The sequence below is a fragment of the Rhinoderma darwinii genome, chromosome 5, assembly GCF_050947455.1.
Source record: "Rhinoderma darwinii isolate aRhiDar2 chromosome 5, aRhiDar2.hap1, whole genome shotgun sequence".
NCBI lineage: Eukaryota > Metazoa > Chordata > Amphibia > Anura > Rhinodermatidae > Rhinoderma > Rhinoderma darwinii.
This window is the reverse complement of record NC_134691.1, coordinates 206,143,644-206,171,086: the sequence shown is the minus strand read 5'-3', so window position 1 is coordinate 206,171,086 and position 27,443 is coordinate 206,143,644. Positions and strand designations below refer to the sequence as shown.

Below are 27,443 nucleotides of genomic sequence, written 5' to 3'. Positions count from 1 at the left end.
GATGATGGGTGGTATGATTTATTTTTGTGAAACAGCATCTCCCAGCATATCCTCACCATTGTTCGGTCCATGCTGGGAGCTGTATACAATTTAGTGCAAACCTATACGGCAGGCGTTGCACCAAATTGAGCTATATTTGGACTGTTGTTGTATTTATGTATTCAGCCTCGTTCTGGCGCTGTATATATGTACTGAGCTTGGTTCTGGCGCTGTATATATGTACTGATCTTGGTTCTGATGGTGTGTGTGTGTATATATGTAATGAGCTTTGTTCTGGTGCTGTATATATGTAATGAGCTTGGTATATAGAACTATATTGTGTGTAAAATGTAGAAATGGCTTTATGCTCGAGCTACATAAAAAAATTATTTTTTGGAAAATTATTTTCTACCGAGTACCAGTGAGAACGAATATGGATATTTCTGACCCCTTTTTCTTGGGTCGTGGTACCCGGCTAGGATGCCTGCTCTCCCCTTTGTTATTCGACCTCGCAATAGAGCCCCTTGCAGTGGCTAATCGCCAATCTCCATCCATAAAAGGCCTATCTAGGGGCCACATAGTTGAAAAATTATACCTGTACGCAGATACACTGGTAGATCTAGAGGATGATGGTCCTTCTCTGGCTTCTCTTCTAAAACTGATTTGATACCTTTTTGGTGACTAGGTTTGTCTGTAAATTGGTGCAAGTCGGTCTTATTCCCCCTGTTTCTGGGATATTGCTCTAAACAGAGTCTGCCTGGTACCCTTGCAAGTAGTTTCCCTATTTACTTGCCTTGGGATTAACCTCTTCACGCGCTGCTCCACAATAGTACGTCGTAAGCGGGACTGTATTCCCGCACTCCAACGTACTATTGCGGCACAGACATAAACTGTCACAACCAGTGACCTATCGGCGATAGAACATAGATGGCGGCTTTCATAGACAGCTGACCATCTCTCTCATCGGCCGGGGGAACAATCAGAGCGGTCCCATGCCGGCGATCGCTGTGATTGGTCTGTCAATTATGACAGGCCAATCACAGCACTTTTGAAACTATATGCTAGTAATCGGTCACTGTTCGTGACAGATTACTAAATGATACAGTGATGGCAGCTGTCCTAGACAGCTGACCATCTCTCATCAACCAGGGCACCAATCCGAGCGGTCCCTTGCCGGCAAACGCTGTGATTGTTCTGTCATTTCTGACAGACCAATCACCGCACTTTAGTAAATAAAGAATAGTAAACTGTCACTGCTAGTGACAGAATAGCAATAAGACAGTGATGGCAGTTGTCATAGACAGCTGACCATCTCTGTCATCGGCCAGGGGACTAATCAGATCGGTCCCTTGCTGGCAAACGCTGTGATTGGTCTGTCCGTTCTGAAAGACCGCAGTATTATTTAGTAAAAATAAACTGGCTGGATACAGTAACCAGCTCTGATCTCCTCATTGTGTGACAGAAATCTGAGGAGATTAGAGCTGTGTTACCTGAAGAGCATGTGAAAAAAAAAAAGCAACAGTTATCCTATACTGTGTCCCATCCATTACCCCTTGAATCCCCCAGTGATCCCTCTCACAGCCACTGTGAATCCCCCACTGTGATCCTTCCTTTTTTTGTTTGAGTAAAAAAAATATATAGTTTTTGGGTTGGTTCGTTTGTGCTAGTTAGGGATTTTATAGAAAATAACCCCCAAAAAAGGTTAATATGTCTCGTCGTCTATATACCGCCGAGGAGGCGTATGCTATTGTCTGTTCAGACAGTGACGAGGATTTCTAATTTTTTTTTTTATCATCTTCCTCCACTGATGAGGATATTCAGGAACCTCCTCAAAGGCGCAGAAGAGGTGGCATTGAGTCAGCCTACTGCAAGCCACACCATCTGGCTGCCCCCTCTATGTATACACCCTATATTCCTGATTTTGTTGCGCATTCAGGAATAAAAGTGGACATCATGGGTAACAGGGAAATAGATTTTTTTTTTAGATTTATTTTTAGATTTTTTTTTTTTTTTTTTTTTTTTTATCTGAGTTAGTTGATCTAATAGTTGTGCAAACCAGCTTATACGCAACGCAGTTTCTTGCCACTCGTCCCAACTCCCATTTTGCCAAGATTCGTTTGAGATGATGACATTCTTGGGGCTTCTTCTAAATATGGGCCTAATAAAGAAACCCACAATTAGATCATATTGGACTACAGACGTCATCAATCATACCCCAATGTACTGGGCTGTAATGCTCAGGAAACTTTGAGGCCATCTTAAAAGTCACACTATAGTGATAACTCCCTTTGTCCCGTCCCCCCCCAATGACCCTAACTTCGACCGGCTAAATAAAATAAGGCCACTGATACATTTTCTGAACATGAAATTCCAGGACGCATATATCCCAGAGAAAAATATATGCATCGACGCGTCCCTAGTCCACTTCAAAGGGAGGCTACACTTTCGCAAATATTTACCTAATAAAATGGAGAGATACGGTATAAAAATGTATAAACTCTGCGAAAGTGATTCCGGATACACCCACCGATTTAGAATATATGAGGGGAAAAATTCGCAAGTCCTCCAGACTGCCCCCCTTCTCTGGGAATAAATGGACGAATTGTGTATGTCACTTTTTAAATGCCTCCAAGACAAAAACACGGTAGCCTGTGGCACAATTTGCTGCAATGAGGGAGGCCTCCCAAAACCATTTATAGCTGCTAAATTGCGAGTCGGGGAATGCAGAGCATTGTGCAGCGATCAGATCCTGCTCATGAAATTTAGGGACAAAAAAGACCTCCTGATGCTGACCTCAATTCATGGCGATGACACCAGCCCTGTCCCAATATGTGGGGCGAGCACCACAACCTCCAAGTCTTTCTGTATATAGGATTATAACAAGAATATGGGTGGAGTTGACCTCGCCGATCAAATGATGCAGCCATATTGTGCCATGAGAAAAACCAGATCATGGTCCAAAAAAACTAGCTGTCCATCTGGTTCAAATGGCCATGTACAATTCTTTTGTACTTTATAAGCGTGCCGGCAATCGGCAAACTTTTCTTGGTTACCAAGAAAAAGTCATAAAATGCCTAAGTTTTGGGGATCAGGTGGAAACGGGAGAAAGCAGGGCTACTAGTGAGGCCACCAGGATCGTACCAGGGCAGCATTTCCCCAGTGAAGTGTCTCCTACTGCAAAAAAAAGTAAACCCCAAAAGTGATGTCTGTTCTAAGAGCGGAATCAGGAAAGATACAACGTATCAGTGTGACACATGCCCTTTGAAACCCGGCCTTTGTATGAAACAATGCTTTCAGATTTATCATACCTCCCTTTATTACTAAATTAAATAATAATTATTTACTATATTAATTTTACTAATTATTAACACTTTTGTCCATGAATAATTATATACTTAAAAATTCTAAACTATTTATAAATTCCTTGAGGTGTAGTTTCCAAAATGGGGTCACTTTGGGGGGGGGGGAGGGGTTTCCACTGTTTTGGTCCTTCCTGGGCGTTGCAAATGCGACATGGCACCGAAAACCATTCCAGCAAAATCTGTGCTCCCAAATCCAAATGGCGCTCCTTCCCTTCTGAGCCCTGCTGTGGGTCCAATCAGCAGTTTATTACCACATATGGGGTATTGTCTTAATCGGGAGACATTGCTTTACAAATGTTGGGGTGCATTTTCTTAGTCGTTCCATGTAAATATAAAAAATTTATTTTTTCAGAAAAAAAGTAGGTTTTAATTTTTACAGACTTATTCCAATATATTTAGCGAAAAACCTATGTGGTCAAAATGCTCACTATATACCTAGATAAATTCCTTCAGAGGTGTAGTTTCCAAAATAAGGTAACTTTTGGGGTGTTTCCACTGTTTTGGCACCACAAGACCTCTTCAAACCTGACAAGGTGCCTAAAATATATTCTAAAAAAAAGGAGGCCCAACATCCACTAGGTACTCCTTTGCTTCTTGAGGTCTGTTTCAGTCCATTAGCACACTAGGTCACATGTGGGAGATTTCTAAAAACTGCAGAATCTGGGCAATAAAACATTGAGTTGCATTTCTCGGGTAAAACCTTCTGTGTTACAAAAAAAATGTATGTGTAAGGAATTTCGGCAAAAAAAAATAATTTTGTTAATCTCACCTATTTTGCTTTAATTCTTGTGAAACGCCTAAAGGGTTAAAATGCGTTGTGAATGCTGATTTTGAATACCTTGAGGGGTGCAGTTTTCAATATGGGGGTGTTTATGGGGATTTTCTAATATATAAGGCCCTCAAAGCCACTTCAGAACTGAACTGGTCCCTGAAAAAATGGCCTTTTGAAATTTTCTTTAAAATATGAGAAATTGCTGCTGAAGTTCTAAGCCTTGTAATGTCCTAGAAAAATAAAAGGACGTTCGAAAAAACGATGCAAACATAAAGTAGACCTATGGGGGATGTTAACTAGTAACTATTTTGTGTGGTATTACTAACCGTTTTACAAGCAGATACATTAAAATTTAGAAAAATGCTAATTTTTGAAAATTTTCTCTACATTTTGGTGTTTTTTAGAAATAAATACCAAATTTTTTCACTAACCTAAAGTACAATATGTCACGAGAAAACAATCTCCGAATCGCTAGGATAGGTAATCGCATTCTGACGTTATTACCACATAAAGCAACACATGTCAGATTTGAAAAAATCGGCTGTGTCCTGAAGGCCAAAACAAGCTGGGTCCTGAAGGGGTTAAGATTGCTCTTGATTTATCAAGATATGGTGAGCTTAACCTTGACCCTTTGGTTGTTGCTACTGAAAAACTGCTAAACACTTGGAACAATCTCCCCTTATCACTATATGGTAGGATTAATTTATTTAAAATGGTATACCTCCCTAAATTTCTATATTTATTTCATGCCTGTCCTATTTTATTGTCTAGACCATTTTTTTTAAAAGGCTTGACCGTGTTTTACGGTCTTTTTACTGGCAGGGTAAAATCCCCAGGTTTGGTCTTTGTCTACTACAGGCTCCTAAACACATGGGGGAATGGTGGCACCTAACCTTTTATCTGTATTACCTGGCATCTCAACTGGTGATTGCACGGTGGTGGATAGATATCAATTTGAGTAATGCAGCCACTGCACTTGCAGGGGCGCTTATGACATCTTATGAAAGTCTTACGAATTTTCTTTATAGGTTCAAATCCCGGGATAGTGTACCTCTCCTGCTTCAGACGGTGGCTGTAGCATGGAAGGCAGCTCATGCTGTGATAAAGGTCACAATGGTCCCATTGTACTCACCTAGAACTCCGATATGGAATAATCCTTGGTTGCCCCATTTTGACCCTTTGCCGGAGTGGGAATGTGGGCGAGGGCTGGGGTAAAGTTCCTAGGTCAATTGTCTGCAGAAGACTATGGCCTTCTATCCTTTTCTGAACGTCGAGATTTGAGCTGTCACAGAAGGTCTTTTTCCATTATCTCCAGTTAAGTCATGGTTGGTTTGCCCAATTTGGTTCTGTGTCGCCTCAGTTGGGGTTCTCTAGACTGGAGGATCTACTGGGAGGCCTGGCCCTTTCAAAGGTCCTTGCTCAAATATACGCATTATTGCTGTCCTTTGGCCAACGACCTTTTGATAAAGCCTTTACTCGGTGGAAGGGGGATATCCCTGTTCTGGAAGAGGAGTGGAGGGAGGTAGAACTGTCATTTTTTTGCTTTGGTTACTAGTGCAAGAGATTTTCTGATACGTTCTCTGTTTCTGCATCGGATTTACTATACACCTGTTAAACTCCAGAGGATTGGGATGCTGTCTTCGGATAGCTGTGTTAGATGCCAGTCGGAAGTATATATACACTGTGTGTGGCTGTGTCCCAGGATTGCTCCCTTTTGGTCGGCGGTAGTAGAATTTTTTCATACCCACTTTGAATTTCCGAGGCTCCTTGCCTCTCGGGTGTCTTTTGGGTATCATAAATGATGTCATGCAGAATTACTATGAAAAGTTTTTCGTGTTTGTTCTATTCTGCGCTCGAAAATGTGATTATGGCGTGGAAGGCCCTAGTTTGGCTCACTGGAAGCAAATGGTGAATAAATATAATTTACGATACATGGGTACATATTTAAACAGAAATTGTCCTGATAAATTTGGTAAGATCTGGCCCAGATGGCTGGAGACGTCTGAATCTGCAGTTTAAAGGTGGAAAAAATTCTGATTGGATTGGGGGGGGGGGGGGTGGAGTTGGGGTGAATGTTGTTTTCTTGTGAGGCATTGCAAGGGTACACTTCACTATTCCTAATTCATTGGGGAGGTGTGTTCTATATGTGCTACATCTCTTCTGAAAATATTTTTTGCATTATAGTGCCTACCAAATTCCGTGTCATTTGTCTTGTTTCTATTTTATTTACTGTACTTGTTTTGTACTGTAATAAATTGTAAAAGTTTTTGAAAAATAAAGCCTTTTAAAAAAACAATCATTTTCTGATGACCTATTCCCTTTAATTTTCCCCATAATCCAAGCCCCCCCCCACTCCTTTCTCCAAGACTTCTCTCGTGCTGCACCAGTACTTTGGAATGCGCTACCCAGGACAACCCGATTTTTCATTCCCAACGTCCAAAGTTTTAAGCATTCCCTAAAAACACCTATTTTTAGAATAGCTTACCACATTCCATAAATTGACTGACATTGTCACACAATTATTCATTCAGACCTCATCCCCCTTATTCAACAGTATCCCCTACACTCAATCTAATGCACTTTATAGCTGTGCATACAAAAATGTAGATTTTCATTTTCAAGGCCTAATTCCACTAAATTCAGAAAAATACCTCTGGGGTCAAAATGCTCACTATACCACAATTTTTTAAGTGGTGTAGTTTGCCAAATGGTGTCTATTTAGGGGTGTTTCCACTGTTTTTGGCACCACAAGACCTCTTCAAACTGGACGTGGTGCCTAAAAATATATTCTAATAAAGAGAGGCCCCAAAATCCACTAGGTGCTCCATTGCTTCAGGGCCATGTGTGGGATATTTATAAAAACTGCAGAATCTTGGCATGGTAACACCTTCTGTTACCAGTTTGCTTTTAATTTGTGTGAAACGCCTGAAGGTTTAAGCTTTCTAAATGCTGTTTTGAATACTTTGAGGGGTGCAGTTTTTAAAATGGTGTTCTTTTTTTGTTTTTTTTTTAATAATAGGGGGATTCTAATATATAGGGCCTTCAAAACCACTTCAGAACTGAACTGGTCCCTAAAAAAAAAACAAAAAACGCTTTTGAGAATGTGAGTTGTTGCTGCTAAAGTTCTAAGCCTTGTAATGTCCTAGAGAAATCAAAGTATGTTCAAGAAACGATGCCAACATAAAGTAGACATATGGGAAATGTTAACTAGTAACTAACTATTTTGTGCGATATTACTATCTGTCTTACAAGCAGATACTTATATCTATAAAAATAAAATTTTTTGCAAATTTTCTCTAAATTTGGGCGTTTTTCTCAAACTGAATGTATCGACCAAATTTTACCACTAACTTAAACTACAATGTGTTACGAGAAAACAAAATGGCCTGGTCCAGAAGGCCAAAACAGTCTTAGTCATGAAGGGGTTAATGATGTCTTTTGTGTGGGTGTGGACATATACATTGCTTATTTAGTCCACCAAATAACTGCGTGTATTTGGGAGTGTACAAAACATTTGGTTTTGGATGCAGCTGAATGCACCACTATGGCCCATGTAAACCCACCAGTACTTGTGGTATTTCAATGCGCGATTGCAAATTGCAGCGAAACGCAATGTGTGATCCATTTTTAATTGCAGCTCATCATTTTATGCATTTATCTGTGTTTTGCATGCTATGTTGTAAATGGGGCAAATTTTTGGTTTCCTCTGGGTCAAACCATTTTAATGGAGTTGTAAGCGTAACAATTAAGGCAAATTACATTTATGATACTCCTATGATTTTGTTTTTTGTTTTTTTTTCTTTGTATAGGCAGCATGGGCTTGCACTCCAACAAAAGGCGACATCCTAAATTTAGAAAGTGGTAACATAGATGACCTTTTAGGTAAGTGACCTCATGAGGAATGTATTTACCTATATTTCTTTCAGGGCACATTCACACATAGTGGTTGTTTTGAAGTATTACCACTGTTTTTAGGTGTGGAATATAAATAACAGCATTGAAAACGGACAGTAATTCACTATAAAAGTTGTCTAAGGCCTCATGCACATGAACTTATTTTTGTCCTCCCGTAAATACGGGTCCTTGGTCACACGTATTCGACCCGTATTGCACCAGTATTTACGGACCCGTGCCCGTAAATACGGGTCCGGTGTCACCAGTATTCTACCCGTATTTACGGGCGAGTTTTCGCTGCAAAATTGCACTGCGCTAATCGGCAGCAATTCTCTCTATCAGTGCAGGATAGAGAGAAGGGACAGCCCTTTCCGTAATAAAAGTAAAAGAAATTCATACTTACCCGGCCGTTGTCTTGGTGACACGTCCCTCTCTTGACATCCAGCCCGACCTCCCTGGATGACGCGGAAGTCCATGTGACCGCTGCAGCCTGTGATTGGCTGCAGCGGTCACATGGGCTGTAACGTCATCCCAGGAGGCCGGACTGGAGGAAGAAGCAGGGAGTTCTGGGTAAGTATGTACGTCTTTATTTATTTTTTTACAGCTTTATCTATATTGTGATCGGTAGCCACTGTCCCTGGTGCTGAAAGAGTTACTGCCGATCGTTTAACTCTTGACAATACACTGACGTTACCTAGCAACGCTCCTGTAATTACGGGTGCACACACGTAGTCACCCGTAATTACGGGAGCCCCATAGACTTCTATGGGCCTGCCCGTGCCGTAATTACGGCCTAAAATAGGACATGTTCTATATTTTTCAACGGCACGGGCACCTTCCCGGTACCCGTGGCCAATAGAAGTCTATGGGCCCGTGATTACTGGCGTTTTTACATTCGTGTGCATGGGGCCTAAGGGTCTGTTTACATCAGAGTTGCCCTTCCGTCGAGTGATTCCGTCTGAGGTTTCCGTCGGGTTAACCCCTCAACGGCAGCACTATTGATTCCATTAAAACGACGGAACCCTGTCACAGCGGCGACAAACAGAAACCATTAGCTAGGTTTCCGTCACCATTGAGTTCAATGGTGAGGCAAATGGAAGCGAAGGTTTCAGTTTGCCTTTCTTTTGAGGGGTAAACCCGATGCAAACCTCTGACGGAAACCCTCAGTGCAAAGGAACGCTGGTGTGAACACAGCCTAAGGCACTTCTGGTGGTTGGGACAATTTTCCCACCTTTTGACTTGTACAAATGAAATTATAGAAAATTATCCAAATAGGAATCCCTGACAAATGTAGCCACAATTTCTACACCGTGCTGTCCTAGAAAATAAATAATACAGGAAAACAAAAACAAAGAAATATGGTGTCTAGGACATATGCAGCACTCGTCAGGGTAATAAATATATTTATTTTAAATTAATATATTAGAAAAACCATTCTCCAGCCTGTTGCCTAGAAAAGGAATACAAAATACTATGTAAAATAACACCCGGCCAGGTGTAGCAATGAGGTGCCAAATTAAATTTACTGCAGTTTTCCCATACCACATAGGGCCATCTAGGGGAAAACAGTCTCTACATGAGACTCGGGATATAGAAAGGACTATAAGAAAATCAGTCCACTAGTTATAGCGATTAAATCAGAACATCTGTCTTGTCATGCATATTTTTCCAATAGCCGTCCCATTGCACAAAGGGACCCAGACTAGATCTTCAAATATAACACTCATGGTCCACTGATGATTGGAGAGAGAAGTTTTGCAAACAGATGACCATACAGGCAATAGATGGTCAAAGAATAATCCCATTAATACTCATCTGCAGACTATTTCGATTTTGTATCCAAATGTTTTCAGCAGCAGGCTGATGGGTAAATAACGACGTGTCTGACCAAATCTGTAAAAAAAAATACACAAAATTGGTATCGCTGCGTCCATATAAGTCAGAAGTATTACAATATACCATTATTTAACTCGCATGATGAACGCCGTTAAAAATAAAGAATTTTAAAACGGCAAAATCACTATTTTTTTGGTCACCTTGGCTCTACCAAAAAATTTAATAAGTGCTCAAAAAGTTGTATGTACCCAAAAATGGTACCAATAAAAATTACAGCTCGTCCCGCAAAAAATAAGCCCTCACACCACTCTTTTGATGGAAAAATAAAGTTATGGCTCTTGGAAAGCGGGGCGGGAAAAAGGAAAAGAAAAAAATGGTTCAGTCCGGAAAGGGTTAATTACTTTCTAATGAAAAAAACATTTGTGACCACATGTGGGGTATAGCCGTACTCGGGAGAAATTGCTTTACAAATGTTGGGGTGCTTTTTCCTCCTTTTTAATAATGTTAATTTTCATGACCTATATAAAGTTTGCAAAAGACCTGTGGGGTCTAAATGCTCACTATACCCCTAGATAGATTCCCCAAGTGGTGTTGTTTCCCAAATGGGGTCACTTTTGGGGGGTTTCCACTGTTTTGGCCTCTCGGGGGCTTTGCAAATGCGACATGGCACCTGAAAACCATTTCAGCTAAATCTGAGCTCCAAAAGCCAAATAGCGCTCCTTCCCTTCTAAGCCCTGCTGTGTCTCCAAACAGCAGTTTATTACCACATATGGCGTATTTCTGTAATCTGGAGAAATTGCTTTACAAATATTGGGGTGCTTTTTCTCCTTTTATTCCTTGTAAAAATTAAAAATGGCTGTTTTTTCAGAAAAAAATTAGATTTTCATCTTCACATACTAATTCAAATAAATTTAGCAAAAAAACTGGGTTCAAAATGCTAACTACCCCTAGATAAATTCCTTGAGGGGTGTAGTTTCCAAAATGGGGTCACTTTTGGGGGTCTTTCCTGTTTTGGCCCCGCAAGACCTCTTCAAACCTGACATGGTGCCTAAAATATATGCTAAAAAAGAGGCGGCCCCAAAATCCTCTAGGTGCTTCTTTGCTTCTGAGGCCGGTGTTTGTCTTTTGGCACACTAGGGCCACATGTGGGATATTTCTAAAAACTGCAGAATCTGGGCAATAAATATTGAGTTGCATTTCTTGGGTAAAACCTTCTGTGGTACAGAAAAAATGTATTACAAATAAATTTTGGAAAACAAAAATGAAATTTGTATATTTGACCTCTACTTTGTTTTAATTCCTGTGAAACGCCTAAAGGGTTAAAACACTTTCTGAATTCTGTTTTGAATACTTTGAGGGGTGCAGTTTTCAAAATGGGGTAATTTATGGGGACTTTCTAATATATAATGCCCTCAAAGCTACTTCAGAACTGAACTGGTCCCTGCAAACCTAGCCTTTTTGAAATTTTCTTGAAAATGAGAAATCGCTGCTAAAGTTCTAAACCTTGTAACGTCCTAGAAAAATAAGTGTTCAAAAAGCGATGCAAACTAAGTAGACCTATGGGAAATGTAAACTAGTAACTATTTTGTGTGGTATTACTATCTGTTTTACAAGCAGATACATTTAAATTTAGAAAAATGCAAATTTTTGACAATTTTCTCCAAATCTTGGTGTTTTTTTTTACAAATATTGAATTTATCGACCACATTTTTTCACTAACATAAAGTACAATATGTCACGAGAAAACAATCTCAGAATCCCTTTGATAGGTTTGATAGGCATTCCAAAGTTATTACCACATAAAGTGACACATCTGAAAAATCCTGAAGGCCAAAGCAGGCTCAGTCCTGAAGGGGTTAAAAACAGAATTAAGGAAAAATTCAATGATAGAATAATATTACAGAGGCATATTCAATAAAATGTCAATCAGTAGTGGTGGGCAATCAGAAATAGGCTGCCGTAGACCAACTCACTGTCATGACGGAACCAAATATATATTATATAGCAGAAGGAGGACTAAAATAAATCTGTCAGGAATGGCAAGGAGTTAGTCAGGGACCTAAAGAGGCCACAGACCAGGTACCCACCATCTATGACCAAAGGGAGTACAATTCTATAGTGGAGAGAGGCAAATATAGCCTTATAAAAAGGGGGAGGAGCCTGGGACAGATCTGTTCAGGATGACCGGGTTCAAGCCTGGGAACCATAGAGGTCACAGACCAGGTCCCCACCAGCCCTGACAGAGCCAAAATAGGTCCCAATACTAGTCAATCCTGTTAATTAGTGAACATCATCCTATATAAAGGAAGGCTATATAGAGGAGGAGAGGAGTGTAGAGTAAGTTGGAAGTACCTTAATAGGTCAGAGAAGGGTGGCAATACATTGAGGCGCTGGTAACACAGCCGGCCCAGTCTAGATCCACCCTACAAGGACCGAAAGAAAACCCGGGTCAAAAAACATTAATTTCATTGTTATGGACCATTCGGGGATAAAATATGCAGAGTGTAAATCCACATAGTTTCCCTTTGCAGAAGTAATATATTTTAGGCAGAAAGAGAACTAAAATCTGTCAGGGATGGCAGGGAGTTAGTCAGAGATTTAAGAAGGCCACAGACCAGGTCCCCAACATCTGTGACAGAAGAGTCAAATTCTATAGTGGAGCGAGGCCCATGTAGCCTTCTAAAACGGGAAGCCGGGGACTGATCTGTCTGGGATGGCAGGGAGCAAGCCTGGGAACTATACGGAACACAGACCGGGTACCCCCCAGCCCTGACAGAGCTAAAAGTAGGCCACCAATCCTTTAATTAGTGAACATCATCCTATATAGAGGAAGAGGATATAGAGTGTGTGGGGGAGGGGGGGGGGTGGAGAGAGATGGGAGTACCTGAACAGGTCGGAGAAGGGTGGCAATCAACTGAGGCGCTGGTAACGTAGCCGGCCCAGTCTAGATCCACCCCACAATGACCAAAAGGAAACTGGGTCAAAGAAACATATTAAATTTAATTGTTTAGACCCCTCACGGGATAAAGTGCCCAGAGTATAAATCCACATAGAAACAGATTTACTTTTGCAAAAGTAAACTATCTCCACCTCTTCTGTCCTCTGGTAATTGACAAATCCCCATAAAGTTCAAACCTTTGGGTGACTGCTGGTGGTGATTCTTAAGAGATATGTTTGCCAATGCGGATATGTAATTCACGTTTTGTTTTGCCTATATATATATATATATATATATATATTTTTTATTTTTTTTTCACATGGACAAGTAATTGAATCTATTGCCATACTGGAACGGCAATTAATAAAGGTTTAAACCTTGTACTCTTTCTTATGTTGGACGTCTGTAAATATGTCTCTCTTTGAGACATATTTACAAGTACATGATCCACATTTGTACATCCCTTTTGGGATGGCTATTTAGCCAGTTATGTTTTCCTTAGTTCTTCTTTTAAAGAGAACCTTTAACCTGCCCATACATGTGCAGCATCTAATGGGCAGGGCTGCACAAACCCTGGGGCACTTTAAAAAAAAATAAAAAAAAAAATTCTACCGTTATTTAGATATCGGTGCCGTTATATTTGGCGCCCAATATTTAAATAACCCCCTGAACTGTCAAGGGGCGTGTAATGGCAAGGGGGCGTGTAACATGGCGGTAACACTGTCCAATCCGACACGGACAGTGTTACAGCAAGAGCTGGAGAGAGGAGAGCGTGTGTGCACGCACCCGCTCACGCTTTAGCTCTCAGCAGACGAGGACAAGACTGATCTCTCGAGAGATCACACAGTTTTCTACTTGTCTGCCACAGCGGCAAGGAGGCGTGTCATACAGACAGTAAAAGAGCTGTCCATATTTTTATTAATCTCACAATTAAAAAAGGACTAGATGTGAGCATCAACCTCCGCATCTAGGGAGGAGAAAAAGAGGGGGAGAAAAAAATTGAGGAGGACACCACCTCTGGGAATAAGTAAAACCTTACGGGTATATAAAGAAAAAGGGAGGGTACACCCCTCAGACTAAGTTATCCAAATAGGAATCCCTGACAAATGTAGTCAAAATGACTACATCGTGCCATCCTAGAAAAAAATGTACTGCTATATTGCAACTAGATCCTGGGAACTTGATCCAGCGGCTCTGAGGAAGTCCCAGTGGAGATGAAATGCGTTGGCCTATTGCACGGTTGTCAGTGACATCACCACACCGCGCACCTCCAGCGTGGTTGAATTCCACACCATGCTAAGAACCACCCTGTTGTACCTGCTACACTGGCCTCTACAAACTATGTACTGTACAGCTTGTAGAGTCTTAAACTTTGGTGCTTTACAGCTTATTATAAAGCAATAGTATTATTCTCCAACAAGCATTGCCATTGCTTGAGTGAAGCGCTTGAAGATTTGGACAGACCCGTGTCGTTATTTACTTATCTGCCTGCTGCTGAAAACGGGAGAACCACTTCACTCTGTCCGAATACAAATCAAAATAGTCTACTGATGGGTATTATTATGGGATTATTCTCTGACCATCTATTGCCTGTATGTTCATCTGTTTGCAAAACTTCTCTCTCCAAACATCGGTGGACCATGAGTGTTATATTTGAAGATCTAGTCTGGGTCCCTTTGTGCAATGTGACTGCTATTAGAAAAATATGCATGACAAGACAGATGATATGATTTAATATCCATAACCAATGGCCTGATTTTTCTTATAGTCCTTTCTACATTCAGAGTCTCATTTAGAGATTCAGTTTTTCACCTAGATAATACGTGTGTGTGTGTGTGTGTGTGTGTGTGTGTGTGTGTGTGTGTGTGTGTGTGTGTGTATATATATATATATATATATATATATATATATATGTATGTGTGTGTGTATATATATATAATCTATTGGAAGAAAAAGTTGTACAGAGGAGTGTGTGACGCTGACCAATCCGCATCATACACTTCTCATTGTTCCAGCCCAGCTTCTTTCACTGCACAATCACGCTGTAACAATGAGAAGTGTATAACGCTGATTGGTCAGCGTCATACACTCCTCTGTACAGTATGTCACGAATGTCTATCCTTAGACAGTGCATTTTTTGAATTTTTTGGGTTTGACCTCATAGTGTGCTAAAGGACTAAACCCAGAATATTATTTCTAATAAGTAGGACCAGAAGCCAGTCTACTGCTTGAAACTCCCTCAAGCCCTAAACTTTAGCTGGCAGACTGGTAAACCATAAAGATTCGTAGAATGTTTCATTCCAGGATCACTCTAGAAAAAGAGGCATATGCAGCCAGGACATAGGCTTGATAAGTTTGTGATTCTCTCAGAAGGTGAACCCTTAGGGCCAGTTCACACAGTTTTTTTTTTTTAGCGGAAAAAGCGCCAAAAAACGGCCGAAAATGCCTCCCATTGATTTCAATCGGAGGCAGAGGCGTGTTTTTTTTTTTTTTGTTTTTTTTTCCCCGCAAGCGGAAATACCGGCTCGCGGGGAAAAAGGACATTCCCCATCTTCGGGCGTTTACGTTTCTGACCTCTCATTGACCTCAATGGGAGGCAGAAGAAGCGTATTTCACTGTGTTTTTTGCCTGCAGCGCTCAATGGTTTTCTGCCTGCAAAAAATTCTGTGTGAAACCAGCCTTAGGGTATGTTCACACGTAGTCAACCAAAACGTCTGAAAATCCAGAGCTGTTTTCAAGGGAAAACAGACCCTGCTTTTCAGACGTTTTTTACCAACTCGCATTTTTACCAACTCATTTTTTTACCAACTCGTTTTTGGAGCTGTTTTCATTGGAGTCTATGAGAAAACAGCTCCAAAAACGTCTGAAAGAAGTGTCCTGCACTTCTTTTGACGAGGCTGTATTTTTACGAGTCGTCGTTTGACAGCTGTCAAACGACGACGCGTAAATAACAGGTCGTCTGCACAGTACGTCGGCAAACCCATTCAAATGAATGGCCAGATGTTTGCCGACGTATTGTAGCCATATTTTCAGACGTAAAACGAGGCATAATACGCCTCGTATACGTCTGAAATTTGGCCGTGTGAACATACCCTTAGAGTAAATTTACATGTAGTGGTTCAAGCAGAGAAGTTTTTTTTTTTTTGTTTTTTTTTTTAATGTCTTCAGTTTTATTTTTGTATACTACTATTTATTTTTCTTGTTACAGGTAATGCAGACGTCGCTTTAGTTAATTTTTATGCTGACTGGTATGTTTCCTATTTTACATCTGCTTTATGAATTTTCACTTTCATATTACATGTTCTAATGTTATGTTACTAATGAAATGCTTTATAATTTTGAATGAGAAAATAGTTTAGTAATTCTGACTGTATCCAAGGGCTGCTAGTTTTATCTGTTTTTTAGCATATGTTCACACACTGCAGATTTGTTTATTGTATGAGGTTTATTCTACATGGATTTCTGTGAATCCCATTCAGAAGAATGAGTCCGTTACCGGAATTTCTGCATCAAGTCTGCCATAAACTTTGAAGGACCTTGCACCAGTTTTTATTACATAGTTAAAGAAGTTCATTAACCTGTAGCTATTATGCATATAAAAGAAAAGGAACTCTCCCACAGAACTTTCCTAAGAGATTTATTTATAGTGCCGTAGCATGCATGAAATTACAAGTCAGTAGAAATGGCGCAAATTGTACTAATTTGATCAAAATGGCACATAATACATTTTTTTTCGGTAGGCATTTTAGACACCGTATTTCTATACACAAATATATTTTTCCTGGCCACTTGTTCACGTCTTTGGAGCATTTTATGGTTCATAGCCTAACCCTGGTTTTTATTAATTTACGTATACATATTTAAAAACTAATTTGGTGAACACTATGTAAATATTCCCCAATGTATATACATCTTCCTCCCGGGAAAGCAGCCACTTAATTCCCCGAAGGAAAATTAAGAACTTTGTTTAAGATTTTAATAGATATGCATTTAAATGTCCAGCGCTTGGCCTTTTAAGCCTTTTTTTAAATCCATACGTTAAGTAATGGCTTTTTTTAATTTATTTTTTTGCCCCAAATATGGACACTAATAAATGGTTAGAACACGTTAGGGAAGTAATTTAATGACCAGACATCCTCACTGAAATCATCGGTCTTCAGAAGAGTGACTAGTGTATATAAGGACCACATTTGTTCTTGGTGGGAGATCTATAGTTTGGACCATTGCATGAAAAATAAATAAATTACATTTTCAGAAGAGATCTCAGGATTCCTCTAATCCCTGCACCTAGGGTGAAAACCGCAAACATAACGGATGGGTGGGAGAAAGAAGCCACGGAAAGCTCCCTCCGCCTTATGAATATTCTCCTTAAAGAGGAGAAACTTCAGTTTGATTAGTTCACACTGCAGCTCAATACTGCTGTTGAAACTGCAAGAACCTTTACTTCAGATTCCGGGTATGAGAATAAAAGAAAAAAAAAAATCTTAGAACAAACTATTACTAAATTCATGGCTCACATTAAAGGCCGGAAACCTTTCTCGTTTGTAAGGGATCTTCAGGACTTTGAAGATCAGTGTGTGAATTTGCCAACCGTATAGTAGCTGGTAGAGTGGTTTCCGGTCAATCATCCTCTGATTGTGATACCTCCAATACGGAGAGGGCACCCTTGCAACAACACAAAGGGGTAACTATAGAGGAAAAGGGGCCTCTAGGTATAGTGAAAGAGCTAGAGTATGATACCCAGCCAACTGATTTTTAGGCAGCACTCCCCCTGATCTCACAATATTTCCTGAGCGACCGGAGAGGACGGCAGAGCAAACAATAGAGGAAGGCTTTCAGCTTAACTTGTCATCAAGAGCGCTATTGACAACTGAGATGGAGATAGATGCCATAATAGACTCCACTGTCTTGAAATGGGACTGGAAGAATCTTATATCCCAGGCATTCTAGCACTGGAGGACCTGGCAAAGGTAGCACAGGGACAAGAGTGGGAGGGATCTTTTACCCAATTTTGTCCCAAAAGTAGGAAAAGTCCTCCATTAGGCGACTACACAAACATTTGATTTGCTTGTTGACCTGGGGAGCAATGACTTAGATGAGAAACAGGACAAAAACCAGAATCTAAGTTATGATGACGTACAGGCACTTTTGAGACTTAAAAGGGATGCTACTCTGGTCATAAAATCATCTGACTAGGGGCGGGGGGAGTATTGTGGTAATGGACAGAGAAATGTGTCTACGGATACTCCTATCACAGAACTTAAGTAGATAATTTATACTGGAATTAAAAACCGTGCTCAAAAGGGCTAGACAATTTAAACTCCGACTCTATCAAATGCAAATTCATGCATCCTGATTTTCCTCAGATAGCATCGTTCTATAGTATAGCCAAAACTCACAAGGGATACCCACTGGTGGGAGGACTAGCTTCACAGAACAAAATTCATCAGGAATAAGCCATATTGGTCTATAGATAAGGTACATAGATGACATTTCATTAATATGGACCTCAACAACTGATAATTTTGAGAAATCTTTCAAATTCAATACCCTGGGACTAAAGTTTACCCATGGGGGGAAAAAAAATAACTAAAGCAATAACCTTCCTAGATCTTAAAATCACGAAGAATGATCGAAACAAAATGGAGATCAGTCTACCATAAAAAAGACCGCAACTAACTGCTTGCTGCAATGGGATAGTTGTCACCCCTTGCCCCTTAAGAAGAGAATCCCAAGAGGGCAATATTTGAGAACTTGGTGTAACTATAGTACCATCCAGCAGTTTAGAGAAAAGACAAAGGATCTCCGGAAAAGGTTTAAAAATAGGTGTTTCCCTGACAAAATATTTAAAGAAGCATACCACTATGCCATAGGAATTAATAGTAACACGTTATTAACCCCCAAGTCAAGGAACCGTAGTAATGAGGTGACACATTATGGGTACCTATGAGGAAAAAAACAGGGACGTAAGATGTCATCTTTTTGATACTGGAGGATCCTCACCATGGACAGGGAGATTGCAGATCTGATCCAGAGTACCCCATCTATCACCTTTTTAGAAGGGAGAAAAATTTGAAGGATCATTTGACGCATAGATATGAGTACTCTGTTGTGGCCACTGCTTGGACTTTAAATCCATCTCTACAGGTAAAAGTTTTACTTGCAGGCTCACAGGTCAACAATTCAGAATCAGTTTGCATATTGCTCTACAGAAGGAGTAATATACTTAATATGTTCGTGCCCATGAAATGATGTGGGGAAAACTAGGACACCGTTTCGCCTGCGGATTCGCGAGCATGTGGGAGACACCCCCCCCTATAAAAGGGACACACCGGTGGCAAACCATATTTGGTCCAAGCCTGGTGGGAATGCAAAGTGCTTCTCCTTCCAAGCGATTATCCTAGTTACCACCTCTTTGTGGAGGTCTTACTACTTTAATTTCCTATTAGGGTATAAACACACTAGGCGAGTACGCTATGTAAAACGACACCGCGTATCCATGTAAGCCGCAGGGCCTCCCACCCGAAAAACAGCACCTAATAGTGGTGCAGTTTTTCGGGCGGCATGTCCATTGCGGAATTCCTGCAGGGGAAAAAGTTTAGCCTTCCCCCTGGCAGTAGTCATGGAGACGCGTCCCTCTCTTCTGTGCGTAGCCTGGCCTCCAAGGATGACCCTGTACTCCATGCGACCGCTGCAGTTTTTTTGATTGGCTGCAGCAGTCACATGGGATGAAACGTCATCCCAGCAGGACGGGCTGTGCTCCGAATAGAGGATTACGTCGCTAGGACTATGGCAGGGGGTAAGTATGATGTTCTTTTTTTAATCATTTCAATTTTTTTTTCTCACTTGCTCTTTTTGCAGCGGAACTGCAGCGTTTCTGCCGCAATCGTAACAACACATAGCTCTTTGTTGAGGGTTTTACCGCACTATTGAATTCAATGGGGAAAACCCCCAACAGTAGAGCAGTAATTCCACAGCATAAATTGACATGCTGTCGCTTAAAAAAAAAAAAAAAAACATACCGCATGTCAATTTATCAGTGTTTTTTGGCAGATTTTTTTTCGTGTGTGTATGTATGAGATTAATTCAAATATCACCCACACTTCTGCTAGTGTATTATGCAGCGTATTCTCCGCAATTAAATCCGTTGCGGAAAATCTGTAGTGTTGAATCTCAGTGGGTCTACAATCTCAGAAGTGTAAAACCAGAGGGCATGAGTGACTTTACATGATTTGGTTGCTTAATTTAAGAAGAAACCCAAGTGAAAGTATAGATAAGAAAATGGTGCAACCCGGATAGTGAATTAAATCACTTTATCATTAGTTTTTAATTTCATGTATTGGGGTACATCTGGATGTTAGGGGGTGGCCGCAGTGACTTCTTTGTTTGAGGCTCGTACAATGGTGTAAGCATAAGGCTAGATTTCCACGAGCGTGTGCGTTTTGCGTGCGCAAAAGGCAATTGACAGCTCCGTTTGTCATCCGTGTATGATGCGCGGCTGCGTGATTTTCGCGCAGCCGCCATCATAGAGATGAGGCTAGTCGACGCCCGTCACTGTCCAAGGTGCTGAAAGAGCTAACTGATCGGCAGTAACTCTTTCAGCACCCTCGACAGTGAATGCCGATCACAATATACACCAACCTGTGAATAAAAAAAGACGTTCAAACTTACCATGAACTGCCTGCTTCTTCCAGTCCGGTCTCCCGGCCGTTGCCTTGGTGACGCGTCCCTCTCTTGTCATCCGGCCCCACCTCCCAGGATGACGCGGCAGGCCATGAGACCGCTGCAGCCTGTGATTGGCTGCAGCCTGTGCTTGGCCTGTGATTGGCTGCAGCTGCCACTTGGCCTGAATTGTCATCCCGGGAGGTCGGACTGGAAGAAGGAGCCGGGACTTATCGGTAAGTCAGAACTTCTGTTTTTTTTTACACGTATATGTATATTGTGATCGAAAGTCACTGTCCATGGTGCTGAAACAGTTTAAGTCTTTCAGCACCGTGGGCAGTCACTGTCTCCTGACGTCGCGTACCCGAACATTTTTTGCCGGGTTCGGTCAAAACGAGTTCGGCCGAACCCGGCGAAGTTCGGTGCGCTCATCTCTAATTTGACACTCCGTTTGGATGTTTGTAACCAGAAAAGCACGTGGTGCTTTTCTGTTTACATTCATCCTTTTGACAGCTCTTGCGTGATTTTCGCGCATGCAACGCAGGACCGTCCGTGTGGCATGCGTTGTTTTCACGCACCCATTGAAGTCAATGGGTGCGTGTTGCGTGAAAAACGCAAGAATATAGAACATGTCGTGAGTTTTACGCAACGCACTCACGCAGCGCAAAATTCACGCATCGTCTAAACAGCCCCATAGACTATTATAGGTGCGTACGACACGCGTGAAAAGCACGCGCGTCGCACGCGCGTATAATACGCTCGTGTAAATGAGGCCTAACACAAGGTATCAGGGAAGGAACTAATCATTACACTTAACCAGGAGTAAATAAGGTTGACATAGGGTCTCTGAATCCAGGGGACTAAAAATGTAACGAGTTGTACTGTACTTTTTTATCGGTACGGGCACAACATTCAGCTTACACTGGTCAATTTGAATATATGGACTGAGCATAGTGATGGGGAGGCTGTAGCCAATGGCCCACCATTTCTATGGCGAAAGAATTATGTTTTTTTGAAGAGCACGATCATCCCTAGTACAATGTTTTGTCCAGTTTGCGGCAATATAGTTAATCAGCAGGGACGCATGAAGCGCCTTAAGGTTTCTATGTTAACCGTAAAGAGTGGCTCGATCCTCCTTCCCCAAAAGAAGCGCCCATTTGACGAGGTCGAGATCATCATAATGGTGATATGCACGCTGATTTTTAAAAGACCAGTACATTGGAATGAGCGTGCGACACTTATGAATGCCTGGCATGCTACAATTGTGTTTTATATAATGAATGAATAAGCTTTAAATGAACCCTGAGGATATTTTACAAAATTGAAACTTGTAGGGTCGTAACAAGGCTTTAATAGTCAGTTTTACAGTAGACGGTGAATCTGCTTCTGAACCCTTGAATTCGTGTAGGAATCCCGACAGAGAGATTTTCGTGTTCACTCCTCGCTGCAGTCTAGGAGAGTGCAAATAAGCAATAGACATGCTCCGCCTGATGTGACAATAAGCCGTTAATCTCCTAACAAAGGAACAATCGTACACCGAAGCGCTGGACATATATTTTAATGCATGTCTATAAAAATGTTTTAATTTTAATGTGAAACCAAATACTTACTTTTTCAGTCCGTGAATTCAGTTCATAACAGTTTTTATGGAACAAAAATACATATCAAATAGTTGTGAAATTGGCCTTCAAACAGCCACTTCGTTTTGTACAGAGCTGTACTGTAACTCCAAAACTCTCCATATAAATTAGAGGCATATTTGTGTTGTCATGCTGCATCTAAATCTACATGTAATATCTCTGTACATACAGCACCCAACCAAACATTGTACAGTGGCAGGCCGCATAAGACTTCATGTGACCCCTTACAGCCTCTGGCACATTTCTTGAGGCCTAGTGCGTAGCTTACATATGACCCATATAATACACTACAGAACTAGCTATAAAATGTGCAATGCAATTTCTCCACACAATTCACCCATTGCATTGTAATGTGTGAGATCCTCCGTAAAAAAAAATGTGCAATAGATCGGGCATGCAACAGATTAGGAAAATTGACAGTGCCTAGATTCCAATGTAGAATTCAGCAAGTTACGTTGCATTTTTTTTTTCTGCCGTTTTTTTGCTCCATAGGCTATCTGCCGCAAATATTTAGGTTATCCCTATGCTTTCCGGCACCCCACATGCAACGGGATTCGTCCTCATGAGGCCACACTTTTACTAAGGTTATTTGCCGGTCAGCACAAAGTGTACACAGCACTGGTATTTTGCTGCAAGTGCGCCGGGGAGACTCCTAGTATTTAAAGGCTAAGTCTTTCCCCTAGGATCGCATCAACGAGACTGGCGTCCAATCGTCCTTGAGAACGTCCGCGGCTAACACCTGCCCCCCGTTTTAGGCAACTAATCCCCCATATAAATGCAAAAGCATCCCTGATTGTCTAGCAAGCTAAAAGCATCTTAAACCTAACACTTCATAGATGCCATACACAAGCGCAGCAATTGACCTACATAGGTACAGTAGGTCGCTGCATCTATCTATATGTTTACAGAGCTTGTTGACTTATTCATTTTACTGTGCAGACAACCTGTCTTTTACGCGTCGTCGTTTGACAGCTGAAAAATGCAGCCTCGTCAAAAGAAGTGCAGGACACTTATATACATTATATGCAGGACACTTCTTTCAGACGTAATTTGAGCCGTTCTTCATTGAAGTCAATGAAGCACAGCTCAAAATTTACGGCTGTCAGAGAAGCCTCGCAAAATGCGAGGAGGAGCATTTACGTGTGAAACGAGGCAGCAGTTTTCTCCTGAAAACAGTGTCTTTTCAGACGTAAAAGCCTGCTATCGTGTGCACATACCCTAATATTATATGTGTCTGTAAATTATTATAGGAGCCCTTGTTGAAAAGGTAAAAGGAGCCCTAATGTAGATACGATAGTGTATTATTATTCAGTCGGGGAGGAATTTTCCCCTTATGAGGCAATCGGCATCCACCTCATGGGTTTTTCTTTTTTGGTCTTCCTCTGGAGGTTGGACTTGATGGACCTGTCGTTTTTTTGGGGGTTTTTTTTCTCCAAGTTTATCAATTATGTAACTTAAAAACAGGGTCAGTTCACACGGCTGATTTTTAACGCAGAAACCGTGCTGGAATTCGCGACCATTGATGTCAATAAAAGGTAGAGGTTTGTTTTTCCTCGTGACTGTTTGCGGCAACAAAAGTGCCATGCTCTTTGTTGGCGTGATTTTTGCCTCTGCTATTCCATTGAAATTAACGCGAGGCAGAAAGAAAGCGCCCCGTTCGCTTGAAGCTTTTTTTGACAAAAAAAAAAACATCCACGCTCTTTGCATTGGTTTCATTTTACAAAACGGCTGAAAATCTCTGTGAACTTACCCTAACAGCAGAACGGAGCGTTGTAAGAAAAGATGCTGCTGCTTTGTTATATTATGAGAATACTAGTATTTTTTATTAAAACACATGTTAGGAGAGCTGTAGGTCCTCCTTTTTAAGTAAGATTTCAGAAACTCTGTGTTCTGTACTATGAATGGGACTTAGTTTTTTTTTTTAAATTTTTTTTTTCTCTTTTATTTTAGGTGCAGATTCAGTCAAATGCTGCACCCTATATTTGAAGAAGCTTCAAATATCATTAAAGAAGAATATCCTGATAGAAATAAAGTTGTGTTTGCCAGAGTGGACTGTGATCAGCATTGTAAGTAGCAGCTGCATAACTTCAATATATTTCATTTTGATTGTCTTCTATATAACCATAGGAAAAGTAACAGCACCAGGACTTCAATAAAGATGAAACACAGTTGATTCACCTCAAGCTTGAGAGAGGTTCTGTGGTGTACCGAAACGTCGCTCACTTGAGGTGAATAAATCAAGTGTTTCATCTTTGTTGAAGTCCTGATGCTGTTACTTTTCCTATGGTTTCTTCTACTTTCAAGTTGGGGAATTGATTCATCCTTTGGTAACGTACACATGGCCTAATATTCGGTGTCATTGGAGTGCTATGGTCATCTTTGTTTGGAATATACATTATAAAACTAAAGTCAGCACAAGTAACCGACATCAAATTGCACTTTTTGTCGTCGACCGCCCCCCCCCCCCCCCCGCTCTGGGGGGGGCATTATACTGTATGGGGGGGGCAGCTATGGGTCACTGTATTATATACAGTAGTATACAGCAGGCTCGGGATAAATATTATTTCAATGGCACAGCATACATTTAGAGTGTGTGGCATGCAAAAAGTGGTGTGGCCTAAATCGTTCATTAATTGTAATCGAGGTTACATGTTCAATGAATTGTGATTTTGGTTTTGGATCATAATCGCCCAGCCCTAATATTTCTCTCTCTATCCTCTGTTGTAACTTTTTAGGGGTAAGTGCACACAGGGCGGATACGCTGCATAAAAGTACACCGCTTATCTGTCCTGGAAGCCGCAGCGAATTCCAACCAAAAAACTGCGCCAAATTGTGGTGCAAATTTTCAACCGGAACCTCCGCTGCGCAAATAGTGCTGGGGGGGGGGGGGAATTCTACTGAACACCGGGGGTTCTCATAGTGACAAGATCCTCTGTTCTGAGTGCAACCTGGCCCCCTGGGATGACACAGCAGTCACATGCGATGAAACATCCCAGGAGGTCGGGCTGCACTCAGAACAAAGGATTGCATTGCCATGACAATGCCCGAAAGTAGGGATTAACCGGTTTTTATTATTTCTAAGTATATAGTTATTTTTGCGTTTTTTTTTTTGGTTTTTTTTGCTGCGGAGTCACAGCTTTTCCGCCACAAAAGTAGCAAGCAACATTTCCCTTTGTTGCAGGTTTTAACTTCCCATTGAATTAAATTTATAAACTGTTTCTCGGCCAGAGTCTGCAACAGGGATTCCGCTCAAGGAGTAGCCACTGACGTCACTGTAATATATGGACCGTAACATCAAAGGCTGCCCCGAGCACAGCGCTTAAAGTAGCGATGTGCCCGGGGAGTCCACGGCGCTCGGAGGACCTCCCTCTGCTCCTCCGCTCTGTACTAATTCTGAAGCAGGGAGCTGATGGTTCCCTGCTTCAGAATTAGTGGCTAGTCCTTGAGCAGAATCCCCGTTGTCGATGATCTGGCCGAGGGTTCCGCTCCTAGAGGAAACCCCTGAGGTCACGGTTGGGGATTCCGCTCAAGGAGTAACCACTGACGTCACTGTCCATATATGGACAGTGACATCAGGGTTTCCCTCTAGGAGCAGATTCCCCGGCCTGTGCTTTGGCTTGGGATTCCGCTCCTAGAGGGAGTCCCAATAGCACTATCTACAGGGGTGTGTGGCACTATCTACAAGGGCACTAGGGGTAGCTATGGGGCATTATACTACATGGGGGCATCTGTTTTGGCATTATACTACATGGGGGCATCTGTATGGGCATTATACTGCATGGGGGGGCAACTGCATGGGCATTATACTGTATGAGGGCATCTGTGTGGGCATTATACTGTGGGTTTAGACTGTATTTGTGCATCTATGGTGCATTATACGGTACGGTGACCGCTATGGGGGCATTATATTGTGTGGGGCAGCAATTTGGTATTCTACTGTGGGAGGCACTATGGGAACATGATACTGTGTGGGCTGAATCGGGTGTATATGGATGGGGATTGGGTGGGATTAGAGGCGTAGCTTAAAATAAATCTGTTATTGCTTTTTTTGATAGTTGGGAGGTATGGTTTGTTTTGAAGTCCAGAAATAAGACTGCACTTGATGCAGAGACTGATCGGAAAGATTAGTTGAACGGAAATAATAGCACCAAAATCTTCAGTTGTTGTCTTCCGAATTCCATTATGGCCTCATGCTCAGGACCGTAGCCATATGCACGGCCGTGATTTTCGGGTCGGTCGGCCGGCCACGGAGTGTCAGCCGCGAGCCGCCCGCAAATCGTGGGCTGTGCACATGGCCGCGGACATTATTTTCAATGAGCCTGTGGTTTCTGCTGTCCCGGTTCCGGGGCCATGCACGGACCGTGCAAACCACGGTCTTGTGCATGGCCCCATAGGAATGAATAGGGCCGCAATTCTCCCATGATTTTCGGGGGAATTGCGGCCGCAAAAGCACGTTCGTGTGCATGGGGCCTAAGAGTGTCTGCTACATTTTAAATGCTGCATATGTTATGTGAGATACTTTTATTAATCCACACAAGTCGCGTTAAAACACTGGGAAAGCATTATATTTTTATTTTATATGTCAAATGTGTGCATTATATATTTGTAACTTTTCTAATTCAAAATCTATTTATCCTTCATATATAGCGGACATAGCACAAAGATATCGGATAAGCAAGTATCCCACATTAAAGCTATTTAGAAATGGAATGATGATGAAGAGAGAGTATAGAGGTCAACGCTCAGTAACAGCAATTGCAGACTATATTAGACAACAAGGAAGTGATCCAATTCGGACAGTTGGAGATCTGGAGGAACTGAAAACCATTGATGTGAGTATTTACTAAATGCAGAAAAAATAAAAAATATTTTGCATGAATATTGAGTTTCCAAAAATCCCCAGCAGCCTTCATGTGTCCTTATTACAAGGTGTGAGGTAGTTATGTAATTACTCACTGTGCTACTGAGTCACAGTTCTGCTGCTATACTCTGCACTGTCTTCTGCCCATAATGTCAAATACTATCTCTCTAGAGAGAGTGGAGAGAACAGTGAAGCTAAGAGGCATGGGGGGGCAAGAGGTGCATAACTGTGTGTGTTTAGTGTTCTGAGGGTCACGCAAGCAGGAGATAAACACCAGGAACATGGTCATGTGACTGCATGTGAGACTGGCTAACAGAGACATTTCAGCTACAGACAGAACATTAGGAAGTGATAAATCTTACTGCAGTTAAACCATTTGCACATAATTTTTAAAGACCATGCAGATACTTCATGTACAAAACTCCTCTTGAATCTCATGCATTACTCATACTAACCAGAACAACTTGTAAAACCAGCTTTGTAACTGCATTGTCTGACT

The 27,443-nt window shown here is 41.5% G+C and overlaps 1 protein-coding gene across 2 annotated transcripts in view; it reads left to right on the top strand.

The window, feature by feature from the left end:
- Window positions 1-27,443, top strand: part of ERP44 (endoplasmic reticulum protein 44) — a 94,159-nt gene that overhangs the window by 27,388 nt on the left and 39,328 nt on the right. Inside the window, exons 2-5 of one of the 2 annotated variants that reach the window (XM_075826889.1) lie at window positions 7,923-7,995; window positions 15,990-16,029; window positions 24,034-24,149; window positions 26,731-26,915. In XM_075826889.1, the coding sequence (XP_075683004.1) occupies window positions 7,923-7,995; window positions 15,990-16,029; window positions 24,034-24,149; window positions 26,731-26,915 (414 nt within the window). Of the gene's footprint in view, window positions 1-7,922; window positions 7,996-15,989; window positions 16,030-24,033; window positions 24,150-26,730; window positions 26,916-27,443 lie in introns of those variants that run through there. The other variant, XM_075826890.1, reaches the window with a different exon arrangement.